We start from the raw sequence: 24,714 nt of genomic DNA on the forward strand, positions 1-24,714 counted from the left end.
GGCGGCGCTGTACACATCCATTAGCAAATTCTAAACTTTGAAATGCTGTGAAAACAGTCGATAATGGTTTTCGCATTGTCTGATGTTATTTTTAATGGTGCAAAATGCTACAGCCAGCTGTTCTAATGTTTTGTTAGTAATTCTAATCAAATCAAAAAGAATCATTTTCTTGTCGGCTTCTGTTTCACAATTATCGCCCCAGGTGAAGGGGGTGCAGTCAGAGCCCGGATGTGGAGCACACACGGCCAGCTGGGGCGGGAAACACGAGCAGGACTCGGACTCTGCCGGTCGTGTCAGGTTCGGGCAGGGCCAGGCTCGGGTCCGAGCAGGGGGAAGGAGTTTGAAACGCGTTAGAAGCACTGAAATGCTTCTGGTCGCTCCTGCCTCCCGCTCTTTCACTGTTGGAAGCTTATTAATGTCCTAAAACACGAAGCTCCTCACCCGACCGCTGAGCGCTCGACACCAGAAACCACAAACAAGATCTCGCGTGGTTTTTACACTTGAGCTGACATATATATATATAACAATCGTGTTATTCTGAAACTTGAACTTTTTTCTAATGTGCCGGAGTCCAGATGTTGTCTTTCTGTTACCGGCGGACAGGCTCTTCCTCCCCGCTACCGGTCTTGTCCAGGTGTGTTCAGGAGGGTCGCCCCCTACCTGCAGTCCTGCTGCTCTTTCGGACTGGACAGCCGGAGCGACAGGGTCCAGGGTGGCGGGTTTCAGGACACAACGCGTTTCTACTCTCCGAGCTCTGCCCCCCCCCTGCGGGGCTAGATGAAGCTCACCTGTGCGCCCCGCGGGCTCTCTGGAGCGACACGCGCCTCGGATTTGTTTACCTGCAGCCCTCCCGCCGGGGCGCGCGCCTGCGTCACCGCCGAGTCCCCGGGGCTCGCTCGCGCGCCTCGGCGGGGGGCCCCGGTTACATCAGACCAGCCTGGGCCGGCGGCGCGCGTTGCAGCGGCGGCCGCCCGAGTTTCATCATCTCCCAGCCCGTCCGCGCCGTGTTTACCTGCGCCTCGCCTCCACCGCACCGGCACCTGCGACAGCCGCGCTCGGCGCCTCGTCCCTGCCCGCAGATCTCTGATAAAGACACGCTCACATGAGAAGGGGTAAAAATATCACAGGCACCAGTGCCGCTAATTTTACCTCTTATTTTCTAACGCGTGTAATTATAGTGCAAGATAAACTCGCACAATGCTGCTGCATCCTGAGATGAAAGTGTGGAGATGAGCTCGGTTTTTCAAAACCTTAGTCTACTGTGGCAAAACGGTTCAGTGACACCGAGAAGGAAATACAGTCTGCCGGCAATCAGGAAGGCGTACTGATAAACAAACACGAAAAAAAAATAGTGAAAAGATATTTCGTTTATGCTGTGTGAGATAGCAGGCCCGCTGCTTGTTTAGACGGTAAAACAGGGAGGTGATCGGTGATCGAGCAGTCAGTCCTGATTTCCACAGCAGATTCCAGCAATGAAGATTTAGTTTAATGAAGCTGACCGAACTAACTGAAATTCATAAAATGAGCTGCTCTAGCAGCAGAAAGGTAAAGGTGCGCTCGCCTGTCACAGAATTATTCAATTCCTGGGCTGTCCTCACCAGTCACAAAAACAAATCATAGTAAACTTAGTTATTAGTCAGAACGAGCTCATTGGTGAGATCAAGAGGCTGGTGCCGCAGATAAAAGTGGTTCTACAGACCCACGCCAAGCTGTCACGCCTGCGCGGGCGGTGGAGCTGACGCGGGCAGCACGCAGGCAGGCAGCAGCTGGAAAGACCTGCGGCTGCGCTAAGTGGCGGACAGGCAGGTTGTACTTGGCCAGTGCGTGTGTCACTCGCGGACTCGCTGTGACAGGTGACAGAGCCCGGCAGGGAGGACAGCAGGGGCCCGCGGGCCGTCACCTGGAGCGGCGCGAGCGAGTGGTCACCGGGGCGCGCGGCCCCTCTGCCCATTATTCCACGGTGACGTCACGCCCTCCGGACCTACACTCTTACACAATTGTTTTTTTAAAGGAAGGTCACAACTCCATGGGGTTCGGGTGAACGCCCCCCCTTGCTGCGCGCGGTTTGAAGGCGTTGAGAGGTGTTCGCAGTTCATTCTAATAAACATCGCGGAAAACGATACAGATCGCCGCTCGTATAAATTCCTGGTACAAAAGAAGATACGGACATTTACTGGAATGACTCACACAGAGACCGATTAAAAAGATTGCGTTCAGAAAGAACCTCGAGGCTGCTGTGAGCTGGCCCAGCTGGTAGCTGAAGGCTGTGTCAGCCTGCTGGAATGAACAGTCTGCAGGAAACATCAAGCAGTTTGGATATAAAGGTTTGACCAGATGAGACAGTGTGGCTGGATTGTCACTGTCCTGCTAATCGCCTGTCTGGCCTCTTCACAATCAGCGGTGAAGCACGAGCCAGAAGACACAAGAGGAAGCTACAGTATGTGGAAGAGCTTGTGGAACAGGGAACAGGAGACTCTTCCTGGGACGAGCTGCCCAGCCAGGGTGCAGCTGACAGCCTGGCTTCCTTCAAGAAGTGGCGGGATGCGATTCTGAGATCAATCAGCGACTAACGATCAAATGGGCTGGCTGGGCTGAACAGAACTGGTAATTTCTGACATGCTGTCGGGCTACAGGTCTGCATGTTTGATACTATAATTGCTGAATATCTGAGGCTGAGTTCGTGGCTGGCTGTAGAGCACCATTTGAAAGAGGTGGCATGTGGAATGTGTCACAGAGCTGAGTGGTGAAGCGTGCTGGTGTCGACTCCCAGTCCTGCTCCCAGGCTCGGGGCTGGAGCAGCAGCGCTGAGGGGAGAAATGGACACACATTTCACATTTCACACTGCTGCTCTTGCTCAGAGAAAAACAGATTCATGGGGATGAGGGCAAGAAAACACAGATGACTCAGCCTCCATGACTCACTCTCCATCCTCTGAGCCCTTACAGAGGTCTTGTTTTTCAGCGTTCTCCCTAAGAGAACAATTTCAAGTGGTTTCCAACATTTTTCTATTTCAGCGCCAATCGGCTTGAGCTGTTTCCTGACAGAAGGGGGCACTGGGAGAGAGGAGCTGTCCTGTCCTGACCTGTCCTGCGGAAGAGAGCCGGAGGCTCCTTGGGAAGCACAGCTACTGTCCAGTTCGTGCACCACGCTGGAAGGATAAAGGGCACCTTTGCGAATGCTGACCCCTGTCCACCTCGCTGGGCAGTGAGGACAGAGGCCCGTCGGGCTGCAGAAACCCTGTCTGCTCGTGGCTCAGAACCGGACTAAATGTAGAACAGAGGCACAGGCAAACTCCTGGCTGGGATGCTGGTGGGCTCGGACAATCTGCCTGCTCCAGCGGTGCAGTGGACGTCAGAAGAAATTCACAGCCGGACCTCCGTCAGCACAGACATCTGATGGAAATAAAATCTCAATACAACGCCAAATGTTTCTCTTTTGGGCTCTCCTACACTGTAAGGGATGAGGGACTACAGACGGTAGGGTTTCCCTGTCTCCCGGAGTAACTCTCAGTCGAATCCAGAAATGTCCAGGACTCCTGTAGGCAGCATGAACGTTTTTCACAGGAGGGGCTGTCAGGCGTCTGCTGCAGCTCATGAAGCCCCCTTCCCGGCCGCCGTGGATACCTGCACGCCTGTTTCACGCACATCTACTCCGACTGGCAACCAGCCTGCGGCTTCACTGCTTACATACACGATTTTGGTTTGATTTTGGAAACTTATGCTATTCCAAGATTTTAAACCGCTCAAAGGCAATGAGCAGATTCTGGGTTTTTCAGCCGAGAGGGGCGACGAGGGGCGCGCTCTGCTCAGGTGCTGCAGGGATACTGCTGCGCTTTGGTTCTGGAAACTTTACTAGACTAGACCGCTACATTACCTTTGCTTACTGCCCTGTCTTTCTCACACCTGAGGAAGGCTCTATGGCCAAAACGTTTTCTTTCTTCTCTTTTCAGCATGGAATAAACCTATAACTTGTTCCTTTGCAGTCTACGCATGCTGATGCAGCTTCCCACCTGAACATTTATTAGACTTATTGTTTTCAGCTCAATTCAGAAACACTGGGGAAGTTGGCCCTGGTGTGAGTGTGTCCATGTCTGTATCTGCGTGTGTCCTGTGATGGACTGGCGTCCTGTCCAGGGTGTACCCTGCCTTGTGCCTGTTGCTTGCAGCGACAGGCTCCCTGTGACCCTGTACTGGATAAAGTGGTTCGAAAGTTGATGGATGAAATCCATAGCATTACCTCCCAGTATATTGGCAGCAGCAAGTGAGGATGAATGTCCTGGAAGAAGCGATACATGAGAAAGATCTAGAAGTCTGTCTTCTGTTCTGCCCCTGGCTCTGGTCCCATCACAGAACTCCACAGGGGAACCCGGAGCCGAGGTTCCCCTTCAATCCCATGAGGAATGGGGCAGTCCAAGAGGAAATACACAGAACAAGCTCTTGGAATAGATGTGGGATTTTTCTCATTTTATTGAAAAAAATCATAATACTTGGTCATTATTACAGGACAGGATAGTGAATTAAGTGTAGAAAAGCAATGAACAATCATTTGTGTTTTTGTAATTTTAACACTTTTATATTTGTATTTTTACATAACAGTGTTTTCTAGGCCTTCAAGCAGTAATACAGTCAGATTCCTTCATGATCATCTCGGTGCTGGGCACGGGCGTGTCTTCAGTTCTACTCTGTGCTTTCCAGGACCCTTTAGTATTGGATCCCACAAGATCCTAAAAGAGTTTCCTTCACTTATATTAGAACCGCAGCTCTAAACCTGAAATTACACAAACAAACAAAATAAAAAAACAGGTGCCAAGTTCCCTTTGTTATAAGAGAGAAGCAGAAGAGCCTCTCACAGCCAGGCAGACAGACCTTAATGTTTTTTTTAAAATCAGAACCGCCAGTTATTTTTTGCTGTACACACTGTTTGGGAATCGCCAGTTGTGTGCTCTTCACAGCTCAACCTACAGCTAAGAAGCCCACGACCGCACACGGGGAGAATGAGGAAGTGTAGGCAGGCTTTCCAGACCCCGCCAACCTTCAAGCCAATCGTCTATTGACACATCACAGGAAGCACCACCCCATGCTTGAGGCTCTGCTCTGATTGGAGAAGAGCAGTGTCCCTCACAGACGACCCCTCAGTGGCTTCATGACAGCACTCGGGCTCAGATCACAGAACTCCTCCTGCCCTTGGACCACACCCTGGCCTCGGTGTGCCAAAGCAAAGGCCTGTAGCTAAGTAAGGCAGAGTCACACCTGGCTGTGGTACCGATTGCCCTCACCTGAGCCAGCCAGCTGGCACACAGACAGAGCCCCCACACACAGCTGGGAGCTGGGAGAGCAGTGCCTGGGTGACACGGGGCTCGGTCTAGTCTGCCGAGTGCCAAAGCAAGCAACGAATCTACTTTTTAAAAAATAGGGAATTGGAAAAAACTCCAACAAAGATTCAAGATGCCCTTGCACCGGGGGCATTTCTTACTGTTAACGTCCTCCTTAAGCCTCAGAGCCACTCCCAGCTCCCACAGCCCAGACACCCCTCTATGACTGTCTCAGCCTCTGCAGCCAGGCCTGGCGCACAAACAATACCTTCATAGTTCCTGGAAGAATCCTGCATTTGTCTTGGGAAACCCCTCCATAGGCTTTCTTGTCGATTTACAGTGCTCAGAATATGAAAACTTTTTTTTTTTGCAGGGACGCAGCAAGATTTTTGTGCAAGCACGGAGAGACAGTGTTGAAAAAGCAGAAATGAGTAAGAAAGCATTTGACAGGAACAGCTGTGATTTTAATTCTGCAGTATGATCCGCGAGATGAGAGGCCAGCTAGCCAGCCCCGCGCTGCTGGAGAGCGTCGGTGCCCCTGCCCTGAGCCAAGACTGGATCATCAGCTCTGCAGCAGCCTGGCGATGGGGCACTGCCCACCACCCTGCCCTCTCCACACTCATTATTGTCCCTGCGTGCCGCCGCTGTCTGCTAATTGATCATTAAACAGCAACTGCTACAGCCCTGCCCTGCCCTACTCTGGCGGCTGCAGAGGCATGGAGGACAGAGCTGGGCAGACTGGAGGAGCCCAGCTGCTGATCTCCCCAACACTCACTCACACAGACAGCATTTCACACAAATACACACAAAACACCCTACAGTCACCCACAGGCACAGAATTTCTCACACACACAGCACACAAACACACACAAAACACCCTACAGCCACACATAGGCACAGTTATTCTCACACACACACACACCACACAAACGCACACGTGTACCCTCACACGAACACACATCTACACACGCCTCATGCTCGTGCACCGCTGCCGGGGAACTGATTGTGTGTGCGCACGCACGCTTATCTGGCCAGGGCCAGGGCAGGTTGTGCCTGTCGCCCTCTGATACCGTCCTTACAGTTAGACCACAGATGCTATCACACACCGCAGAGCAACTGCAGCCTGGGCCTGCCTGCTGCCAGCTGACGACTCCATCTACACCCCAGACCCCCTGTGACCCCTCTCTGACCCTGCTGCCCCTCCAGAACATCACCTGGCCGCCCGCCGCCAATCCGGACACCCCTCCTGATGGCCTTTCCACCCACAACCCCTCAGCCACCAACTTCTAACGCCCCTCCAAGCTCCGTCCCAGACCTGCTTCGGCGACCATCTGGTTCCCCCACGAGCTGCCCGAGCGGCGGCAGGGATTTCTGGGACTGATTTCGGCAACACCTGCGGGAGCCCACCGCCCCCAGCTCGCGGACGATCCCTCCGTCTCAGTCTCTCCTCGCCGCTCCGCCGCGGGTCCCGGAGCCCAGGGAGCAGTTCCGCGGACGTGGCCCCACACGGTCACCTGTAGGGGGAGCTGCGAACTCTCCCACCCCGAAGACACGTTGCTGGACCACCGATGCCCTCGTTTGCAAAAACGCAATAAAGTGAAACAGTGCAATGCTTCTTAACAGCCAAGTTGCATTAAGAAAAGTGAAGTCATTTTCCCTTTACTTCCTAGATTGGAATTTGATATTACAACCTCGCAGATCCCGTAGCATAAAACCATCCCAAAACCCACCAAGGATTAAATTCCTGTTTTAATCTTAATCTGCTCCACACCGGAGGAGCGCTCTTCCCAGGGACACAGGTCGTCCTCTCTCACACCAGCTGTGTTCTGTGGCTTCTCCAGAGAAGCTCCTTGGTTCTCCAAGGAGAACTCAGGGGTACTCGAGATCAAGCAGCTCGCTCTGGTACAGGGCGACGTGTCTTGGAGAGGTCTGTGGGTTTCTCAGGTCTAACACTGCGTGCTGAGCGGAGTTAACCCTTTAGGGTGTCCCTGAAGCACCAGTGTGTCTTGCATGGGCGATGGCTACATACAGAAGGCCCTTCTTTACACAAAGAGTTGTGGGAGTCCGGAAACACAAAGCTCTTCCATGTTGTCGATGCCGATACCCTGGCTTCTTTCAAGAAATTGCCGGAGGAGACTCTCAGAAGTTTTAGATAGTAGTAGCCGGATGGACTAGAGGCGCCATGTGGCCTGCTCCCAGTGGTGCCCATGAGGTCGTGCCTGTTTGTGGGCGATGTGGTGAGCACCTCAGTAGACAAGGTCACTGATCGCAGTGCTACCAGCCTGGGCTGCGCTTCAGCACGAACAGGGTGTGAGATTCACCCAACGGAGGCTCTGGGCAGCACCCTTGGGACCCGATATGGAGAAGACTGCTGTCCGAGTTCACAGACCCCACCTTGCGTCGTAACGGCACTGCTTTCCTACAACGCTCAATTTTATTTTCCAAATAAATTTCGAATGAACTCAAAGACCTGCTGCTGGAGCAGCTTGGTGCTGCCCTGGACACTTCTCATCCTCGCAGCGCAAGAGCCTGAGTCCCGCAGCCCTGCAGGCCCACAAACCCAGCCCCCGCCACGCCAGCGAGGGGCAGAGCCCAGGCGTCCCGAGCCGGGGTGGAGACAGGGAGGCCGGATGAGGGGAGATCGGGGGGATCGTCTCTGCATGGCGATGGCCAGTGCAGCCCTGCCCCGCAGTCAGTCAGCTCTTCCCCGTGTGTCTTCATGTGTTGCACAGCTGCAATGCGTCACCCTGACTGACCCCGACAAACAGCAGCCTGAACGGCAGCTTCGTGAGCCAGGCAGAGCCACTCTTGGGCTTGGGGCCCTGCAGGGCCTGTCCCTGCCCTGCAGGCCCCCTCTGCGCCCGTCCTGCTATGATGCTCTTATTCCTCTCAACAGGATTCTGCAGCATCCAGGTCTGGCCATGTCGAGTTCTGGAGTAAACAGAGACAAAAAGGCCAAGTGTGCTCCTTCCCCCTCATCCAGACGCCGGCGAGCAGGCAGGGCTGATCTGAACGCGACATCTCTACCCACTCAGGAAAGATCCAGTCTGCTGTTACAAGTCCAGCTTGTCCGTCCGGGTGAAGGTCGGTGACCCGGGACACAGGGTGCGTCTCGACACCCCCTCCCCAACCGCAGCAGGATTCCCAGCAAAGCCTCCCCACCTGCTGCTCTACACACTGACTGGTGCCAGGCCACGAGCACCTTCAGACAGTCCCAGTCTCACGCCACATAGCACCCCTAGATACAGACACACATCTGACCTCTCTCTTCGTCGCGCTGTATGGCCGACTGTCAAACGCCGATTTTATAGTGTTATCAATAAGACTAAAAGAAAGAAGAAATAGGTCTAATGTTGGAGGTCCACATTCCCGTTAAGGGTTTAATTAAGCACTTGAAGCTGTGCTGGATTAGAACCCAGCAGATACTGGGGTGCCGAGGGCTGTGCAGGATCTGTAACGTCCAGGTCCTGAAAGGTGCACATGACCCTGAGTGACACCCGCGCGCCCTTACAAGAGAAACAGGCCACGGCAGCTGCAGCCACACAGAGAGTCGCGTCGCTGGGCTCAGAGATGTGCGAAACAGGCCATCCGGATTCCCAGACACTGCCCTGCGAGAAGCAGATCCCAAAGACCCCAAATTCCCAAGCAGAGCGAAACCCGATGTTGCCAATGCAGCGGCCCAGCAAACAAACAGCCCAAGCAGAGTGCTGTGTGTGGTGGTGGCGGGGTCCTGCACAGCGCCCCCTGCTGTTCGCCACTCAGGATTGCTTACGAAAGTTGAAGATGTCCCTCGTCTTGGAGCCCTTCTTGCCCTCACTGGAGGAGGGGGGGCGGGGGGAGGGCTCGCCCAGGGTGCCCCCGTACGGGCAGCTCTGGGAGTCGGCGTGCTCTCCCGAGCACTCCACCGCCGGGATGTAGCGACTGTCCCACATCCCCGGACCGCACAGCTTGCACAGGTCGTGCAGGCTGCAGGGGATTCTGGGAAGGAGGCGGAACTGGTAGAGGAGGCTCCGGGCCTGAGAGAGAGAGAGAGAGAGAGAGAGAGAGAGAGAGAGAGAGAGGCTCAGAGGGGTCACAGCTGGCTATCAGGAAGAAAGATAAGGGAACAGCAAAACTGTTCACATTATACTCTTCTGGTTTTAAGATTTCCCTGCTTTGGGCAGGAGGAGGTCCAGATGCAGTAAAGCTGACTCAAAGGGATGTAAGTTCTGCTGTTGTGTGCCTGCAGCGAGCTCAGTCTGGGCCAGACCACCCCTGTGAGTGACTACTGCCTCTCAGTGGATTCATTCACTTTCTAAAAAGGAGCAGACTAACTCCGGGACCGACTGCCCTGTGATCATCAGCACAATCATGTATAGACACATTCCTTTATCCACGGTGAGTGGTCAGTGCTGCCCTGTCCAGCTCCTACCTTCCTGAGCACCAGCTCGCCGTTCATGTGCATGGCCAGGTTGCTGAAGTGCAGGAGCATCTGGTCGGTGGCCAGCTGCTGCTCGGTCACGTCGTCGCCGTACAGCACGATGATGGCCACGCAGATGAACAGGTGGAAGTAGTCCGTCTGGGGGGGAGACAGGAAGGCGCCAGGTCAGTTGGTCAGTGATTACCTGATGGTGCACCTGCTGTGGGTGTGATTACCTGGTAGTGCACCTGCTGTAGGAGTGATTACCTGGTAGTGCACCTGCTCTAGGTGTGATTACCTGATGGTGCACCTGCTGTGGGTGTGATTACCTGGTAGTGCACCTGCTCTAGGTGTGATTACCTGATGGTGCACCTGCTGTGGGTGTGATTACCTGGTAGTGCACCTGCTGTAGGAGTGATTACCTGATGGTGCACCTGCTGTGGGTGTGATTACCTGATGGTGCACCTGCTGTGGGTGTGATTACCTGGTAGTGCACCTGCTGTGGGTGTGATTACCTGGTAGTGCACCTGCTGTAGGAGTGATTACCTGATGGTGCACCTGTTGTAGGAGTGATTACCTGATGGTGCACCTGTTGTAGGAGTGATTACCTGGTGGTGCACCTGCTGTGGGTGTGATTACCTGGTGGTGCACCTGCTGTGGGTGTGATTACCTGGTGGTGCACCTGCTGTGGGTGTGATCACCTGGTAGTGCACCTGCTGTAGGTGTGATTACCCGATGGTGCACCTGCTCTAGGTGTGATTACCTGATGGTGCACCTGCTGTAGGTGTGATTACCTGGTAGTGTGCCCAGCAGGCCTCCCACATGCGCAGGGCCTCTGCGTCAGGAAACTCCCTCTTGAAGCAGAGCAGGACCCAGCGATGGCAGAACAGCATCTGCAGGCCGTCCTCTCCCAGCTGGGTCAGGTGCTGGTGGAACCCAGGGTGCATGAGCCTCAGGAGCTCCCGTAGGTACATCTGGGACAGACAACGTCACTGTGACACACTGCACTGTCTCACACACACACACACACAGCGTCACTGTGACACACTGCACTGTCTCACACACACACACAGTGTCACTGTCACACACTGCACTGTCTCACACACACACACAGCGTCACTGTCTCACACACACACACACACACAGCGTCACTGTCACACACACGAGTGGGGTGTGCGTGTTCTGGCTGGAGCCTGGGCCTCACCAGCTGCCTCTCCATGTCCTCGTCGCGGGGCGAGCTGATGAAAATGGTGTTCTGCATCAGGCCCACAAAGCACCAGAAGGTGTCGCTCTCGTCCTGCACCTCTGACAGCAGGGGCGCCACCAGGTCCGACATGCCCTGGCAGTAGCCCATCTCCGGGTTGAACACGGCATAGTTCAGCAGGATGCGCCTGCGGAGAAGAGAGCCAGACTGACCCCTCCTGGACACAGACCCAGACTGACCCCACCCGGACACAGGCAGACCCCACCTGCGGGACCCCACCCGCCAGGATGCCCCTCACCTCATGATTTCCACGTTGGGGTTGTTGTCTCCCCTGAAGAAGCTGTTGCTCCGGTCAGTCCGCACCACGTCCTTGTCCACCGTGAACTGGACCTTCCTCCAGAACTCGCTGTGCTCCTCCGGGCTCATGCCCAGCCTGGCAGGGGACCGAGAGGGGAGGGGGGAGGAGTGAGACGCGGGAGCACAGCCAGCAGGGTGAGACGCGCTCCTGCTTGGAGCTCGAGACACACAGACAGGTGGGGCCGGAGCCCGGCAGGACACTGTCCCCAGGCCGGAGCCCGGCAGGACACTGTCCCCAGGCCGGAGCCCGGCAGGAGCTGACTGCAGCAGCGCGGAGGGCAGCTCACAGGGGCGGCTGCTGAATCGCAGCATCACGGGGCCAGGAGACCGCGCTAACGAGGCTAACGAGGAGCTGATTTAATTAAGTTGTTTGTTTTTGCTGCTACCGTCCCCCAGTGCCGGGAGCAAAACAGAAGGCCTGATGCAACTCTGAGCAACTCTGTGGCGTCTGTTTGCAAGCAGAATCCCTGCACAGCCTGAGCTTTTCCCTGAGAGCAAGACCCCAACATTCCTGCCCCCCTTGTCACCCTAGCCAGGTGAGGACCAGGTGTGGACAGGCCTCAGCTGCTCGATTCCCAGAGTAGATCGGATCTGACCAAAGGCTCTGCCCACTAGTCTTCACTCACAGTGAATCCCAGCAACGTTGTTCACCTAAAACACTTCCTTCTCTCACACAGGGCTCTCAGACTCAGGCCTAAGGTCTTCTGGATTTTGTTAAGTAAACAATTAACCTAATTGTTTTCTAAACGAACCATATATATGTTTTGAACAGTTAATTTCACTTCATTAAAAGCACAGCTACTTAAAAACCACCTCTGAGCCCAGTTAGAAGTGCTACAATTACACATTTAATTAAATAATTAGACCACCTATGTAACCGCGAATGTGGTTGGAACGAAAACCAGGTTCTATAATTCCAGGAATGGAGTTTGAGCCCCTCGCCCTGACAGACAGGAAATAATTGGAAAAGGCGGCAGCAGTACTGTCTCGTGGCCTGTGCTCATCAGATCCCAGAGGCTCTGCTAGGCTGGCCCTGGTCAGTACTGGGGCATGAGACCTCCAAGGGAAACCAGGCTGCTGCTGTTAGAGGTGTTAGTGGACCAGTAGGTGGTGCTACTCCCTCTGGACTGGAATTTCCAACCCAGTGACCCAGTAAAGGGAGTGGGGATAGTGGGCTGCTGGAGGTTGGTTCCTTTGGATACGAAGTTAAACCGAGATTCAAACTACTTGGCGATACAGCGAGTTCTGTTGCAGGGGAAGGTGTCTGGTGTGGATGATTGGTGAGGGCGGTCAGGGGAGCTGTGAACCAGAAGTAGAATGGAGTAGTTGTTAATAATGGTCCTGGGGGTAGAGAGTGCGTTAGGGTGGGCGGGAAGCACCAAAGGAATGCAGTTCGTAGACCGGGAGTTCCTGGTCGAGTTGATGATCCGAGGGCTGTTTTTGGCTCTATACATGCTGACACAGCTACCCACCTGAACTAAATCAGGGCTCAGCTGGGAGGCTAGCTCCACCCAGTGCCTGTAGCCCCTCCCCTTGCTAAGAGCCCCACCTCCTGCTGTCTCCACCCTGTGCTCACCCCTGCTCTCCGCAAGGAGCCACGCCCCCTTCGCCTCTAGCCCCGCCCAGTGAATGCAGCCCCTCCCCCGGCTCACCTCCTGTGCTGTATCTCCTGGTACTCTGCGCGCTTCTGCACCCGCCACGCCTCTCTCTCCTGCGACGTGGAGTCGCAGCTGTAGTAGCGCAGCAGGAAGGGCCAGACCTCCCCGCGGATCGCAGGGTCAACGCCGCCGAAGAAAATCGCCTGGGTGGGGGGGTAGAACAGCCCGTCTGTCATCGCTGTTTATCAAGTCACCGAGGATGCCCCCGATGTCAACTAATCTACTTTTTAAAAAATAAGGAATTGGAAAAAGCTCCAACAAAGATTCAAGATGCCCTTGCACCGGGGGCATTTCTTACTGTTAAGCCCCTCACCCGGCGGCACAGTGACGACAGAGCAGCCCCGGCTTCAGCAGCAGTCGTACTGACGGCCTGGGGTCGGGATGTAGCCCGGCTGCAGTCGGCCTGATCACGGCAGATTCCCGACGCCTGTGCACATTCCTGGAACTCTCATCCCAGGACTGGCCGGTAGGACCGTTGCCAGGGCAACGTAGTAAACCGCGGTAAAAATAAACGAGGGCTGAACGGCGGTACCGCTGGGACAGGGGCCTCACCTTGCGCAGCTTGTACTCCTCCTCCACCTGCCCGCTCTCGTTCAGGTGCCGCAGCCAGGTGGCGACGTCGAGCCGGCGGTACAGCCTCTCCTCGGGGTGCGTCTCCGTCGAGGGCAGCGTGGGCCGGCGGATCGAGAACTGCATGCAGGTCTTCTCATCCGCCCCCTGGGAACCACACGGACTCTGAGCGCGGGGGGCCCCCAGCCTGGGGGGCCACACTGTAAAGCAGCAGCACCTGGACGGCTGGGCTGACTTCCTAATCGGCTCAGCTGGGCCTTCTGGGGACACAGGGGCCCTCCAGACCTGGAGACCTATCGCACCCGAGACTCCCAGTGCAGGGGACAGAGTGCCACTTTAACATGCCTCCTCCCGCTGCTCTGCCGACGAACAGCAGGGCCCGAGTTTCCTGGAGAAGCTCCGTGAGAGGAATTTTAAGACCCGCGTGTGGGAGCTCTCAGGCAGGAGCGCCGCTGAGGCGAGACGGACGTCTGACTGACAGCTGTCACACGGGCCGTCGCTGCTCAGCGTGACAAGATTAATAACGCCGCAGCGCTCTGCTGCAGACCGAGACACGGACAGGGGGGCCGTTCACGCAGGGGGACAGACAGCTGTCCTCACATTGGCTCATCGCCGACAACACCCTTCCACTCCAGACTGACCTGCTTAACTGCGACCACGCCCGGAACATGCCCCTGCTCGGCGCCAGTGTGGGCACAGCCGTGCGCTCACCTGAGTGGAGAGGCCAGGTGCTGCCCCTGCCTCGCCAGCCCCCCCGCAGGCTCACCTGGTCCTTCATCTGCGTCTCCCGGCAGCACTTCCACTGCTGGAAGACCTCGGCCAGCTTGTCCAGGCCGCCGTGGTGGAAGTGCAGGATCTTGTACTGGCTCTCCCGGCTGGCGATGACCAGCTGCCCGCTGGTGCACGCCTCGTCACTGCAACACAGCGCAACGCGGCTTCAGCAAGGGCACAGCGCCCCCCGGGGGGTAACTGTGCCACAGCACGGGACCAGCACAGCGAAACAACACACTGGAAAGTGTGGCAGATCATTCTGAAAAACATAGTGAAGCCCTGGAAAAACAGAAAAGCTGCTGTGTGGCATCATCGAGCAGCACCCAGAGGCGTTTATCGGGCCTGACCTGAAGAAGAGCCGCAGTGACCTCATGTGACCCAGGTCGACCCGGAAAACGCCGCAGAGCTGCTCCAGAGCCAGCACCTTCTGCTGCTCCTCCCAGCGCACGCTCTGCGACTGGCTGTTCTCCAGCGAGGGGGCGTGGCTGTCCAGGCTGGAGGCGGAGCTGGCGGAGTGGGTCATGGAGTCGTCGCACATGTCCCTGGGCAAGGCAACACGAACATACACAGCCCGTCATTCACCACGTGACAGGCATCCGCCGAGGTCAGGGCTGGGCATACAGCCCAGGTCCACAGGCGAAGCTGTCCTACAGCAGTGAAGGGTTAAAAATGCTTTCTCTGTGCAGCATGTTCAGCAAAACACCAGCTGCAACATTAAAGCATCAGCTGCTGATAAGACCAGGGGCCTGCAGACACAAAGAATGCTTGTTTTAAGAATCCCAAGGAAATTGTTTTGGTGTAGAAGGCCAATTGCAACTACCTGCTTATAGGAAACACTGATATAGTTCAATTACGCAGACATCTTCTGATTAAAGTAGAAGTTTGCTTAACCAATAGAAAGTAATTAAGATTGATTTTTTGTTTTCTTTTTGAGACTTAAACTCTTTGTATTCCTCATCAAATAAATGTATAAAAGGCCAGCTGTAACTTTCCTTGTGAGAACCATCCTCCTATAATTGCAGGGAAGGAGCTTCTCTTCGGCTGAATATACAATAAACTCCTCTGCTCGACAAAAGGTCTCCAGTGGATTTTTACTCTTCAGCAGCTACAATGAGCGATACCATTCCCTGCTGCACAACAGCTGTGGACAGGAATGTCCCTCCTCTAACTGAGCTGAAGGCAGTTTAACAGAACTTAAATTTCAAATCCAGTACAGTGAGCGTCTCCTTCCCCATAGTCAGGGCCAGAGGTGTTAACTGGCCTCGTGTCAGTGAAGGTAACAGGGCTGCAGTCAGTCTCTGCTCGTCCTCCGGCTCTCCAGCAGTGCGAGACGAGGGGAACGGCGCCGATGAGGCCGCAGGCAGGACCCTGATTCAATTAAGACATGTTCATTGCAATGTTGCTGTTTTCACACCAGTGCTGTCAGTGTTCTCTGCTCCTGGAGCTGCAAACACTCAGCTATTTCTGCACCAGAGACGATAAGAGGTGTTACTGTGTCTTCTTCACTGACCAGGCTCCTGTCTTGCTAAATACACCTCCCTCTCTCCACTCTAAAGGAAGAGACAGACCGAAATCAAATTGTCTGTGGTTTAATTTTCTCTGCCATCTAATTCTGACTGTTTTGCCCTGAGTGTATCTGTCTCTGTCACTGCCCTCCAGCAGAACACATTGACCTGCCCCTGTCCAGCAGGACAGACAGACCTGCCCTCCCCCCTCCAGCAGAACACATTGACCTGCCCCTGTCCAGCAGGACAGACAGACCTGCCCTCCCCCCTCCAGCAGAACACATTGACCTGCCCCTGTCCAGCAGGACAGACAGACCTCCCTCCCCCCTGTCCAGCAGGACAGACAGACCTCCCTCCCCCCTCCAGCAGGACAGACAGACCTGCCCCCTCCCTCCAGCAGGACAGACCGACCTGCCCCCCCCCTCCAGCAGGACAGACAGACCTGCCCCCCCCCCCGCCTGAGAGTTGACGAGCTGCTCGCTCCCCGGCCCTCTCCTGTACACTGAAGGGACACTTTACACACTTGACTGTAAAGAACTAAAAAAGACAAAAACAAGATGTTCATCAGGCGTGTTTGACGCCGGTTTGAGATTCCGAGCCGCTCTGTCTGCCTGCAGTCTGATCAGTCTCCCTCCTCACCACGTACTGCACCTCAGTCGCTTTCTGTCCCTCTAGCTCCGCCTCCTGGTCACTCCCAGTAACGGCACCGCACGGACAGTCAGCGCAGACGGCCGCTGCTCTGAGCGCCCTCTAGTGGCCTCACTAGGGTAAACACTTCGCTGAAACAGCAGTTAAAGCTCCTAGCGCATCTTGAGCACCGACTCACCCACACGCACCAGTTCCACACTCACAGCCTCTACATCAGCCCGGAAAGGAAACAGCTGGGGGGACCAGTGAAAAGTGTGCACCCCAAAAGACTCAAGAGTTAACGACACATCGCATTACTCAAGCTGAGCTTTCAAGGTCTGTATATACAGCTCTCAGGGCACATGTTCCTGGCGGTGCGGAGTTAGGGGTCACAGCCGAACAGCTGGATTCATGGGGTGCGGAGTTAGGGGTCACAGCCGAACAGCTGGATTCATGGGGTGTGGAGTTAGGGGTCACAGCCGAACAGCTGGATTCATGGGGTGTGGAGTTAGGGGTCACAGCCGAACAGCTGGATTCATGAGGGTGTGGAGTTAGGGGTCACAGCCGAACAGCTGGATTCATGAGGGTGTGGAGTTAGGGGTCACAGCCGAACAGCTGGATTCATGAGGGTGTGGAGTTAGGGGTCACAGCCGAACAGCTGGATTCATGGGGTGTGGAGTTAGGGGTCACAGCCGAACAGCTGGATTCATGAGGGTGTGGAGTTAGGGGTCACAGCCGAACAGCTGGATTCACGGGGTGTGGAGTTAGGGGTCACAGCCGAACAGCTGGATTCACGGGGTGTGGAGTTAGGGGTCACAGCCGAACAGCTGGATTCATGAGGGTGTGGAGTTAGGGGTCACAGCCGAACAGCTGGATTCATGGGGTGTGGAGTTAGGGGTCACAGCCGAACAGCTGGATTCACGGGGTGTGGAGTTAGGGGTCACAGCCGAACAGCTGGATTCACGGGGTGTGGAGTTAGGGGTCACAGCCGAACAGCTGGATTCATGAGGGTGTGGAGTTAGGGGTCACAGCCGAACAGCTGGATTCACGGGGTGTGGAGTTAGGGGTCACAGCCGAACAGCTGGATTCATGGGGTGTGGAGTTAGGGGTCACAGCCGAACAGCTGGATTCACGGGGTGTGGAGTTAGGGGTCACAGCTGTTTAACCAGTTACCTCAGATGCTGGATATGGCAGTCACAGGTCCGATCCCAGTACCGACCAACAGCTCCACATTTAATTGACAAACGCAAACCAGACGCCAGTGTCGACGATGAGGAAGAGCATTTAAAACCAAGAACAGGAGGCACTTCTTCACACCGACGGTGGTGGGAGAGAGGAACCAGCTGCCCAGCCAGGTAGTGGAATCTGCCAACTTGGCTTCTTTGAAAAAGCAGCAGAATGAGATCCTCAGATCGATTAGCTGATATGAATTTCTTTAAGCAGCAATTATGCCAGTTAACAACGGGCTGGGGAGACTCTGGGGAGATTTACTTGTGTAGCTCTCATACCCAGTGAATATTTATTACAGTGCCGCCTGAGAGCCACACAGAATGACAGGACAGACCCACGTACAGGCAAACGTGCTGATTAGAATGAGCAGGTAGTTTTACTCACTCGTGCATCACAGACTAATTTAATGTAATGCAATATAAAAATATTACGCGGAGCGGTGGCTCTGTGGCTCAGGATCTGCGCCTGTGACTGGAAGGTTGCCGGCTCGAATCCCACGGCCGGCAGAGGAATCCTACTCCACTGGGCTCCTGAGCAAGGCCCTGAACCCCAACTGCTCCAGGGGTGCTGTATAAATGGCTGACCCTGTGCTCTGACCCCAAGCTTCTCTACCTGTCTGTGTGTCTCATGGAGAGCAAGCTGGGGTCTGCGAAAAGACAAATTGTATATGGCTAATAAAGTGATCTCTTATTATTTCTGCTGCTTTTGTTTTGATTTTTGCCAAAATTTAGAAGTGGGACATTTTCATTTAAATTTAATTAATTTTTCCCTTCAATTTTAAAGCACTGCTCAGGAATTCTCTAAAGAAATAGAAAAACAAAGGTAGAAAAAAGCTGTGAATCAGGGAAGATGATTGCAGGTTAGGGAGGACGAGAATGGGGCTGCAGGCACATGCACCATGCATCTGCACTCCGGCCTCTGATGGAAAACTCCTCGATTTCGTTCAAGCTCCAGCAATAAGTGTCTTTATACAAGACACACATGCAAGTCATTCACATGTTAATTTCTGGAGGAATCAACGAGGAGCTGATATCTGTCTTTCCCATGCCAATTCAGACAGCATTCTTCACAGTAATGATACACCTCCGAACAAAGAGAAATGCAGATGGATAAACAGTTGATATTGATAAACAATATATAATTGTTCATGTAAATGCTACAAGTAGTAGATTGCAGTAGATTGCAAACCAGACATTTTTTCAGGAATCAGAAGTTAATGTAAAACAAGCCTTAGATTGTCAGAAACAAAACTAATTCTAGGAGGAGGTTTAATGCTGTGCGTGATGTTATTTTAGACAGGTGGCCCATTGGGTAAACTCTAGTGGATAATCAAGTGAACTGGTAAAGTTGTGTGTGGGTTTGGGTGTCATTGACATCTGGAGGTGTTTGAATCCTGGAGTAAGAATGTCTTCATGTTGAAACCAAAATTTGTCAAAATAACTGATCTGTGACTCATTTGAAAATACTTGGAAAAGCTCACTACAGATGTTCATATGCATCCTGCAGCTGATAGATCACAAAGCGATCTTTTGTACATCTGGATTTGTGACATCTAAACACGTGAATCCTGGAAATTAATAAGACCCCCCTGGATGATGCACAATCCGTTTTCAAGAAGCAATGCTGTTTAAATAAGATGCAACTTGCTCAATGATTGTTTCCGCCAGTTTTTTACATGATGGTCAGAAGCGACGCCGTTGGCCGTCACTGTGACGGCTGCTGGTCAAGGGATTTTCATCCCACTCAGATCGCAGACAAGCGACGGTTCTCACAAGACTGTGACTGTGCCACTCGCCCACCTCTCGAGCTCTCTGCACTGCCTCCTCTAAACCCCTGGCCATTGGAAACGCGAAACTGCTCATTGTGCTGAATTTGGAAGATAATCTTCCGATTAAGAATGGCCCAGCCCCGACTTCATTCTGCCTCGGCTCTTGCTTTGTTTATAATCAGATGAGCCTGCAGGCAACTCCAGACCTGTGCAGCGACTGCAAACAACTGTTGAAAATACCTGGATCTGCTCTGCCACCTGCTGGGCATCCCGAGAGGTGTCGAGGACAAACCAGCGCCCATGTGTGGGGACTGGGGAGCCGTCCACCCCTGAACGGGACCCAAACGGAGGTCCTGAGAGCCTGTGAGTATTAACGCACTCGCCCGTCACCAGAAGCGCGTTCAAGAAGAAGCGTGGAGCTGCGTTCTGCGGCTCAGACCTGGCCAGGCCTGCTCACCTGCTCTCGTTGTCCAGGAAGACGGAGCTGCTGCTCTCGCCCAGCGCCTCGCTGACGGGGGACAGGCAGAAGGGCGAGGAGAAGGTGTCGGAGTCGGAGCCCAGGGTGCTGTCCCGGCTCGCCTCGTCCGCCGACAGGTCACAGGAGCCCTCGTCCTCGCCGCCGCCGCCGCCGCCGCCGCCCTCCTCCGGCTCCACGAGCGACCCCGCGCCCGCCCCCTGCCCTTCCGCGGCCTCCTGCCCCTCCCCCTCCTCGCCAGCCGCGGGCGGGGGCCGCGGGGGGCGACTGTGCGGCTGCCGCGCCCGGCAGCGGGGCGCCCTCCTCACGGGCGAGCTCTCGGGGGTCACGTAGCGCAGAGCCTCCTCGTCCTGCCGCTGGATGCGGGAGTTGGGCACCCAGGTGAGAGTCAGGGTGGTGCCCAGCGTCTCGTCCTTCTCCAGGTGCACACACAGGTACCCTGCGGGCAGCAGGCACAGAGATGCCCGGGCTGTCAGCTGCCCGTGCACGGCTCTCGGGGTGGGGGCGCGGAGGCCGCCGGCGGGCGTCGGGGTGCTGTACCTGGGTGGTGCTCGGCCAGGCCAGGCAGGGGCTCGGTGGGGTGCACGCACACATTGTTCTTGGAGAAGATGATCTCGCCATCCAGCACAGCCCGTGACCCGCCTGAGCCAGGGTTAAAGGTCAGGAGGTCAGAGGCCTTCGAGGAGGCGCGTCGCAGGAGCCGACCCAGAGACATGTCCTGGAGGGCCAGGACTCTCCTTCCATCCTCTGCCCGGGAGAGAAACAGGCGGACATCAGGCCGGCTCAGAGAGGGGCTGGCACAGGGCCCCACGCTGCCACACGCTGGTCAGCGGCTCATCAGGGACTCCCACCCTGGTGCTGGGAGATGGAGGCCAAGGGTCTTCACACAGCTGCCAGCGCAGGGGCGAGCAGGCCAGCGGTGAGATACCCGTGTGCCTCAGGGCAGCGAGTCGCTGCACTGCCCCCTGCAGGCAGGGCGGGGCCGCAGCACGGAGCCTTCCTGTATGACTGGGCTGCGGCTGCGACCGGAGACGGCCGTGTGACCTGCCTGCTCCCCCTGCCGCCACCTCTCCGCCTCGGCTCCAGCCCCCGTCCGAGCGCTGCAGGAGCCCCTCACCCTCTCGCCCGCCGCGGCGCTGGGCCCTCAGGCCTCGGCCTCCTCCGCCCGGAGCGCCAGGGCTTCCTGAGGGGAGTCGGGGCCGCCGGTCCCCTCCGGCTCGACTCACAACCAGCTGCCTTGAGCCTCCAGACACAGGCCTCTGCTCGGGGCCTGGCTATCGCCTGCACAGCTCCCCCAGTCGTCTGTAAGGAACCTCCGAGCCCCTGACCCCCCATGGCGCGGGCCGGGCCGGGCCTGGTACAGAGCAGGGGCCCACCTCTTCCTGGGGGCCCGGAGGAGTGACGTCACCCTAACTCCCGGAAGCACACGCCCCCTTTCCAGTCGCCCGCCGCCCCTCCCTCTGTGGCAGGAGGGGCTTCTCTCCTACTGCAGCGGCTTGTGCCAGCTGGCTGGAGGGAACACCTGGCAGGACCCCGGCGCGCATGAGGCAGAAACAGCTCTTTAACTGTTTCAGCTGAACACCACAGCACTCCAGCCTGCAGCCCCAGTGAGGTGAAGTATCACCAAGATCCAGGGCACAGCACACAGGGCACAGGGCTGTGAACAGAGAGAGACAGCACACAGGGCACAGGGCTGTGAACAGAGAGAGACAGCACACAGGGCACAGGGCTGTGAACAGTGAGAGACAGCACACAGGGCACAGGGCTGTGAACAGTGAGAGACAGCACACAGGGCACAGGGCTGTGAACAGAGAGAGACAGCACACAGGGCACAGGGCTGTGAACAGAGAGAGACAGCACACAGGGCACAGGGCTGTGAACAGTGAGAGACAGCACACAGGGCACAGGGCTGTGAACAGTGAGAGACAGCACACAGGGCACAGGGCTGTGAACAGAGAGAGACAGCACACAGCACACAGGGCACAGGGCTGTGAACAGAGAGAGACAGCACACAGGGCACAGGGCTGTGAACAGTGAGAGACAGCACACAGGGCACAGGGCTGTGAACAGAGAGAGACAGCGCACAGCACACAGGGCACAGGGCTGTGAACAGAGAGAGACAGCACACAGGGCACAGGGCTGTGAACAGTGAGAGACAGCACACACGGCACAGGGCTGTGAACAGAGAGAGACAGCACACAGGGCACAGGGCTATGAACAGAGAGAGACAGCACACAGGGCACAGGGCTGTGAACAGATAGAGACAGCGCACAGCACACAGGGCACAGGGCTGTGTACGGAGAGAGACAGCGCACAGGGCACAGGGCGGTGTACGGAGAGAGACAGCGCACAGGGCACAGGGCGGTGTACGGAGAGAGACAGCGCACAGGGCACAGGGCTGTGTACGGAGAGAGACAGCGCACAGGGCACAGGGCTGTGTACGGAGAGAGACAGCGCACAGCACACAGGGCACAGGGCTGTGAACAGAGAGAGACAGCACACAGGGCACAGGGCTGTGTACAGAGAGAGACAGCACACAGGGCACAGGGCACAGGGCTGTGAACAGAGAGAGACAGCGCACAGGGCAGTGAACAGAGAGAGACAGCGCGCAGGGCTGTGAACAGAGAGAGACAGCGCTCAGGGCTGTGTACAGAGAGAGACAGCGCTCAGGGCTGTGAACAGAGAGAGACAGCGCGCAGGGCTGTGAACAGAGAGAGACAGCGCGCAGGGCACAGGGCTGTGTACAGAGAGAGACAGCGCTCAGGGCACAGGGCTGTGTACAGAGAGAGACAGCGCTCAGGGCACAGGGCTGTGTACAGAGAGAGACAGCGCACAGGGCTGTGTACAGAGAGAGACAGCGCACAGGGCTGTGTACAGAGAGAGATAGCGCACACCTGGAGACCCACTTTTCTCTGACTCTCTCTCCCTGCAGCCCAGTCAGACAGTTTCAACAATTTGATAACCAAGTCAGCGCATCGTTTGACTTGCAGATTTTTTCCGTTTGACAAACCGGTTTGGCTTTGATCTCAGCAGCAGCTTTCATCCGGACCGTCTCCGCCGCAGCTGTTACCCCGACTGCGGACTCGACCCCTTTCCTCCCCGTCTGCAGGCGAACCCCCCTCTCCCCCGGCCCAAATCGACACGGGGTGCAGGAACATGCGCAGAGATGCAGGACGAGCAACCCCGGTCGTGCTTTTTAACAACATCTGCCTTCCATTCCTCGTACTAATGAACTTAAGTCATTTCTAGGTCTGAGCCACGCTCTGCACCCACGACCCTGCTCCTCGGACCCACCGTTGACCCCAGATCTAACGGTCACGGTTCACGCCGCAATTCCCTTGGGCTAGTTCGCAACCCACGCAGCAGCAGGCACCGTCACGAGCGGAGTTCGTGGGGGTTGTTTATGTAACGTTACACCCAGCGAGTGAATTATAGATGAGCCCGAGCGGAGCGCCGGGGCTCTGTGCATACTACACCTGTCCGCGCCGCACGGACGGGCACGGCGGTAGCTCACCCCTCAGTGCCAGCAGGGCTCTTCCACGCGTGTCCCGGGCCGCGCGGATTCCGGTCTGCTCTGTCCCAGCGGCGCGTGAGCCCCCCTCCCTCCTGCGCCGGCGGTCTCGCGTGCCTGTCTGCGTGCCGCGCCGCTCTCCCGCGAGGCTCTCCCGCACGCTGCTCGCCAGTGACCCAGCCCCCCAGATCCGCCGCTTCCGGGATGCGCATCCGCTTCCTTATCCTGCGGGCGTGGAAGCGGGAGGAGGGAGAGGCGGCGGTGAGGCGGCCCCCGCTCCTCCGGCGGACTGGCCTGGCCCGGCCCGGCCCGGTCCGGACGGTCACGGCTGCGCTGGGCTGCTGGCGCTGTTACAGCAGCATCAGGACAGTGCGCTCCGCTCCGTGAGCCCAGGACGCAGCCCCCAGCCCCCACACTCCCGAATGAGAGACTCGATCAGCGGTCCTGACTGCTACCTGCTGGGGGACATCCCGCGCCCTGGCGACGCCCTGCCTAAATCCCTGTGTTTGCACGTAGACACGGAACAACGGAATTAACGTGGAGCTTCTCAGTTCATTGGGAAATAAATTTTTTCTCTCTCCCTAGGCGTATGGGGTAAAAACTTTAATTCCGAGATCTTATCCCATCTGACTTTTCTCCACATGCAGGAATTCCGTGTGGACCGCGTGAAGTGCTGTGCAGCGTGATCTAGAGGGGGGTGTCACACAGTCGGGATAAACCCTCTTGTTGAGGAGGAAAAGCGGTCTCCCTCCCTCCTGCAAGCGCTCTGACGTCACGCCCAGCTTGTGCCGGAGAAGCTGTCACGTGAGAAGCGACAGGCCGCGTGACAGCGAGAACAGCTGAGCCGCTTGTCACGCGCCGCCTCACGCAGCACGGCGGAGCACGCCGACCCGCATGACGTCACCCCCGCCGCCGCTCGTATTGTGCCTTTCCCCACGTGTCCGTTCCCGAGCTCTTGGAGTGGTTTAGCGACTGACGTCACCGACGCACAAAACTGAGCTATGAATAACATTGCGGGAAAAAGAAATTGTCATCTAGTAGGAAAACTTACCAATAAAACTAAAGAAGTGGCATTCATAAAACTATTCATTAATTTTTCCTGGTTAACAAACATTATCCAGATATAAACCCGACTGAGGTGATCCATGTGTATTCTGTAACATGAATAAAGAAAGTAGGTGTCATTTAATAATAATAATAATTGCTTACACTTATATAGCGCTTTTCTGGACACTCCACTCAAAGCGCTTTACAGGTAATGGGACTCCCCTCCACCAGCACCAGTGTGCAGCCCCACCTGGATGATGCGACGGCAGCCATAGTGCGCC

The 24,714-nt window shown here is 55.9% G+C and overlaps 1 protein-coding gene and 1 long non-coding RNA gene across 3 annotated transcripts; one reads left to right on the forward strand and one right to left on the reverse strand.

The window, feature by feature from the left end:
- The first annotated feature begins 2,051 nt into the window (after positions 1-2,051).
- Positions 2,052-3,425, forward strand: LOC107078488 (uncharacterized). The gene is made up of 2 exons (XR_001479413.2): positions 2,052-2,604; positions 3,015-3,425. It is a non-coding gene; the product is annotated as an uncharacterized lncRNA (long non-coding RNA).
- Positions 3,426-4,448: 1,023 nt separating this feature from the next.
- Positions 4,449-23,594, reverse strand: tbc1d16 (TBC1 domain family, member 16). 2 transcript variants are annotated; one of them, XM_069194671.1, is made up of 13 exons: positions 23,390-23,594; positions 20,416-20,622; positions 19,858-20,314; positions 14,618-14,812; positions 14,266-14,413; positions 13,482-13,646; positions 12,924-13,072; positions 11,213-11,347; positions 10,915-11,101; positions 10,505-10,684; positions 9,723-9,869; positions 9,084-9,327; positions 4,449-4,767 (listed from the first exon to the last, which is right to left on the reverse strand). In XM_069194671.1, exons 2-13 carry the CDS (start codon positions 20,588-20,590, stop codon positions 4,748-4,750), a joined length of 2,202 nt encoding a protein of 733 aa, XP_069050772.1. In that variant the 5' UTR covers positions 20,591-20,622; positions 23,390-23,594; the 3' UTR covers positions 4,449-4,747. The 2 variants fall into 2 exon arrangements, with proteins under 2 accessions (XP_069050772.1, XP_069050773.1); XM_069194672.1 differs by having other exon boundaries at positions 4,449-9,327.
- Between the last annotated feature and the right edge of the window lie 1,120 nt (positions 23,595-24,714).

The sequence above is a fragment of the Lepisosteus oculatus genome, chromosome 9, assembly GCF_040954835.1.
Source record: "Lepisosteus oculatus isolate fLepOcu1 chromosome 9, fLepOcu1.hap2, whole genome shotgun sequence".
NCBI lineage: Eukaryota > Metazoa > Chordata > Actinopteri > Semionotiformes > Lepisosteidae > Lepisosteus > Lepisosteus oculatus.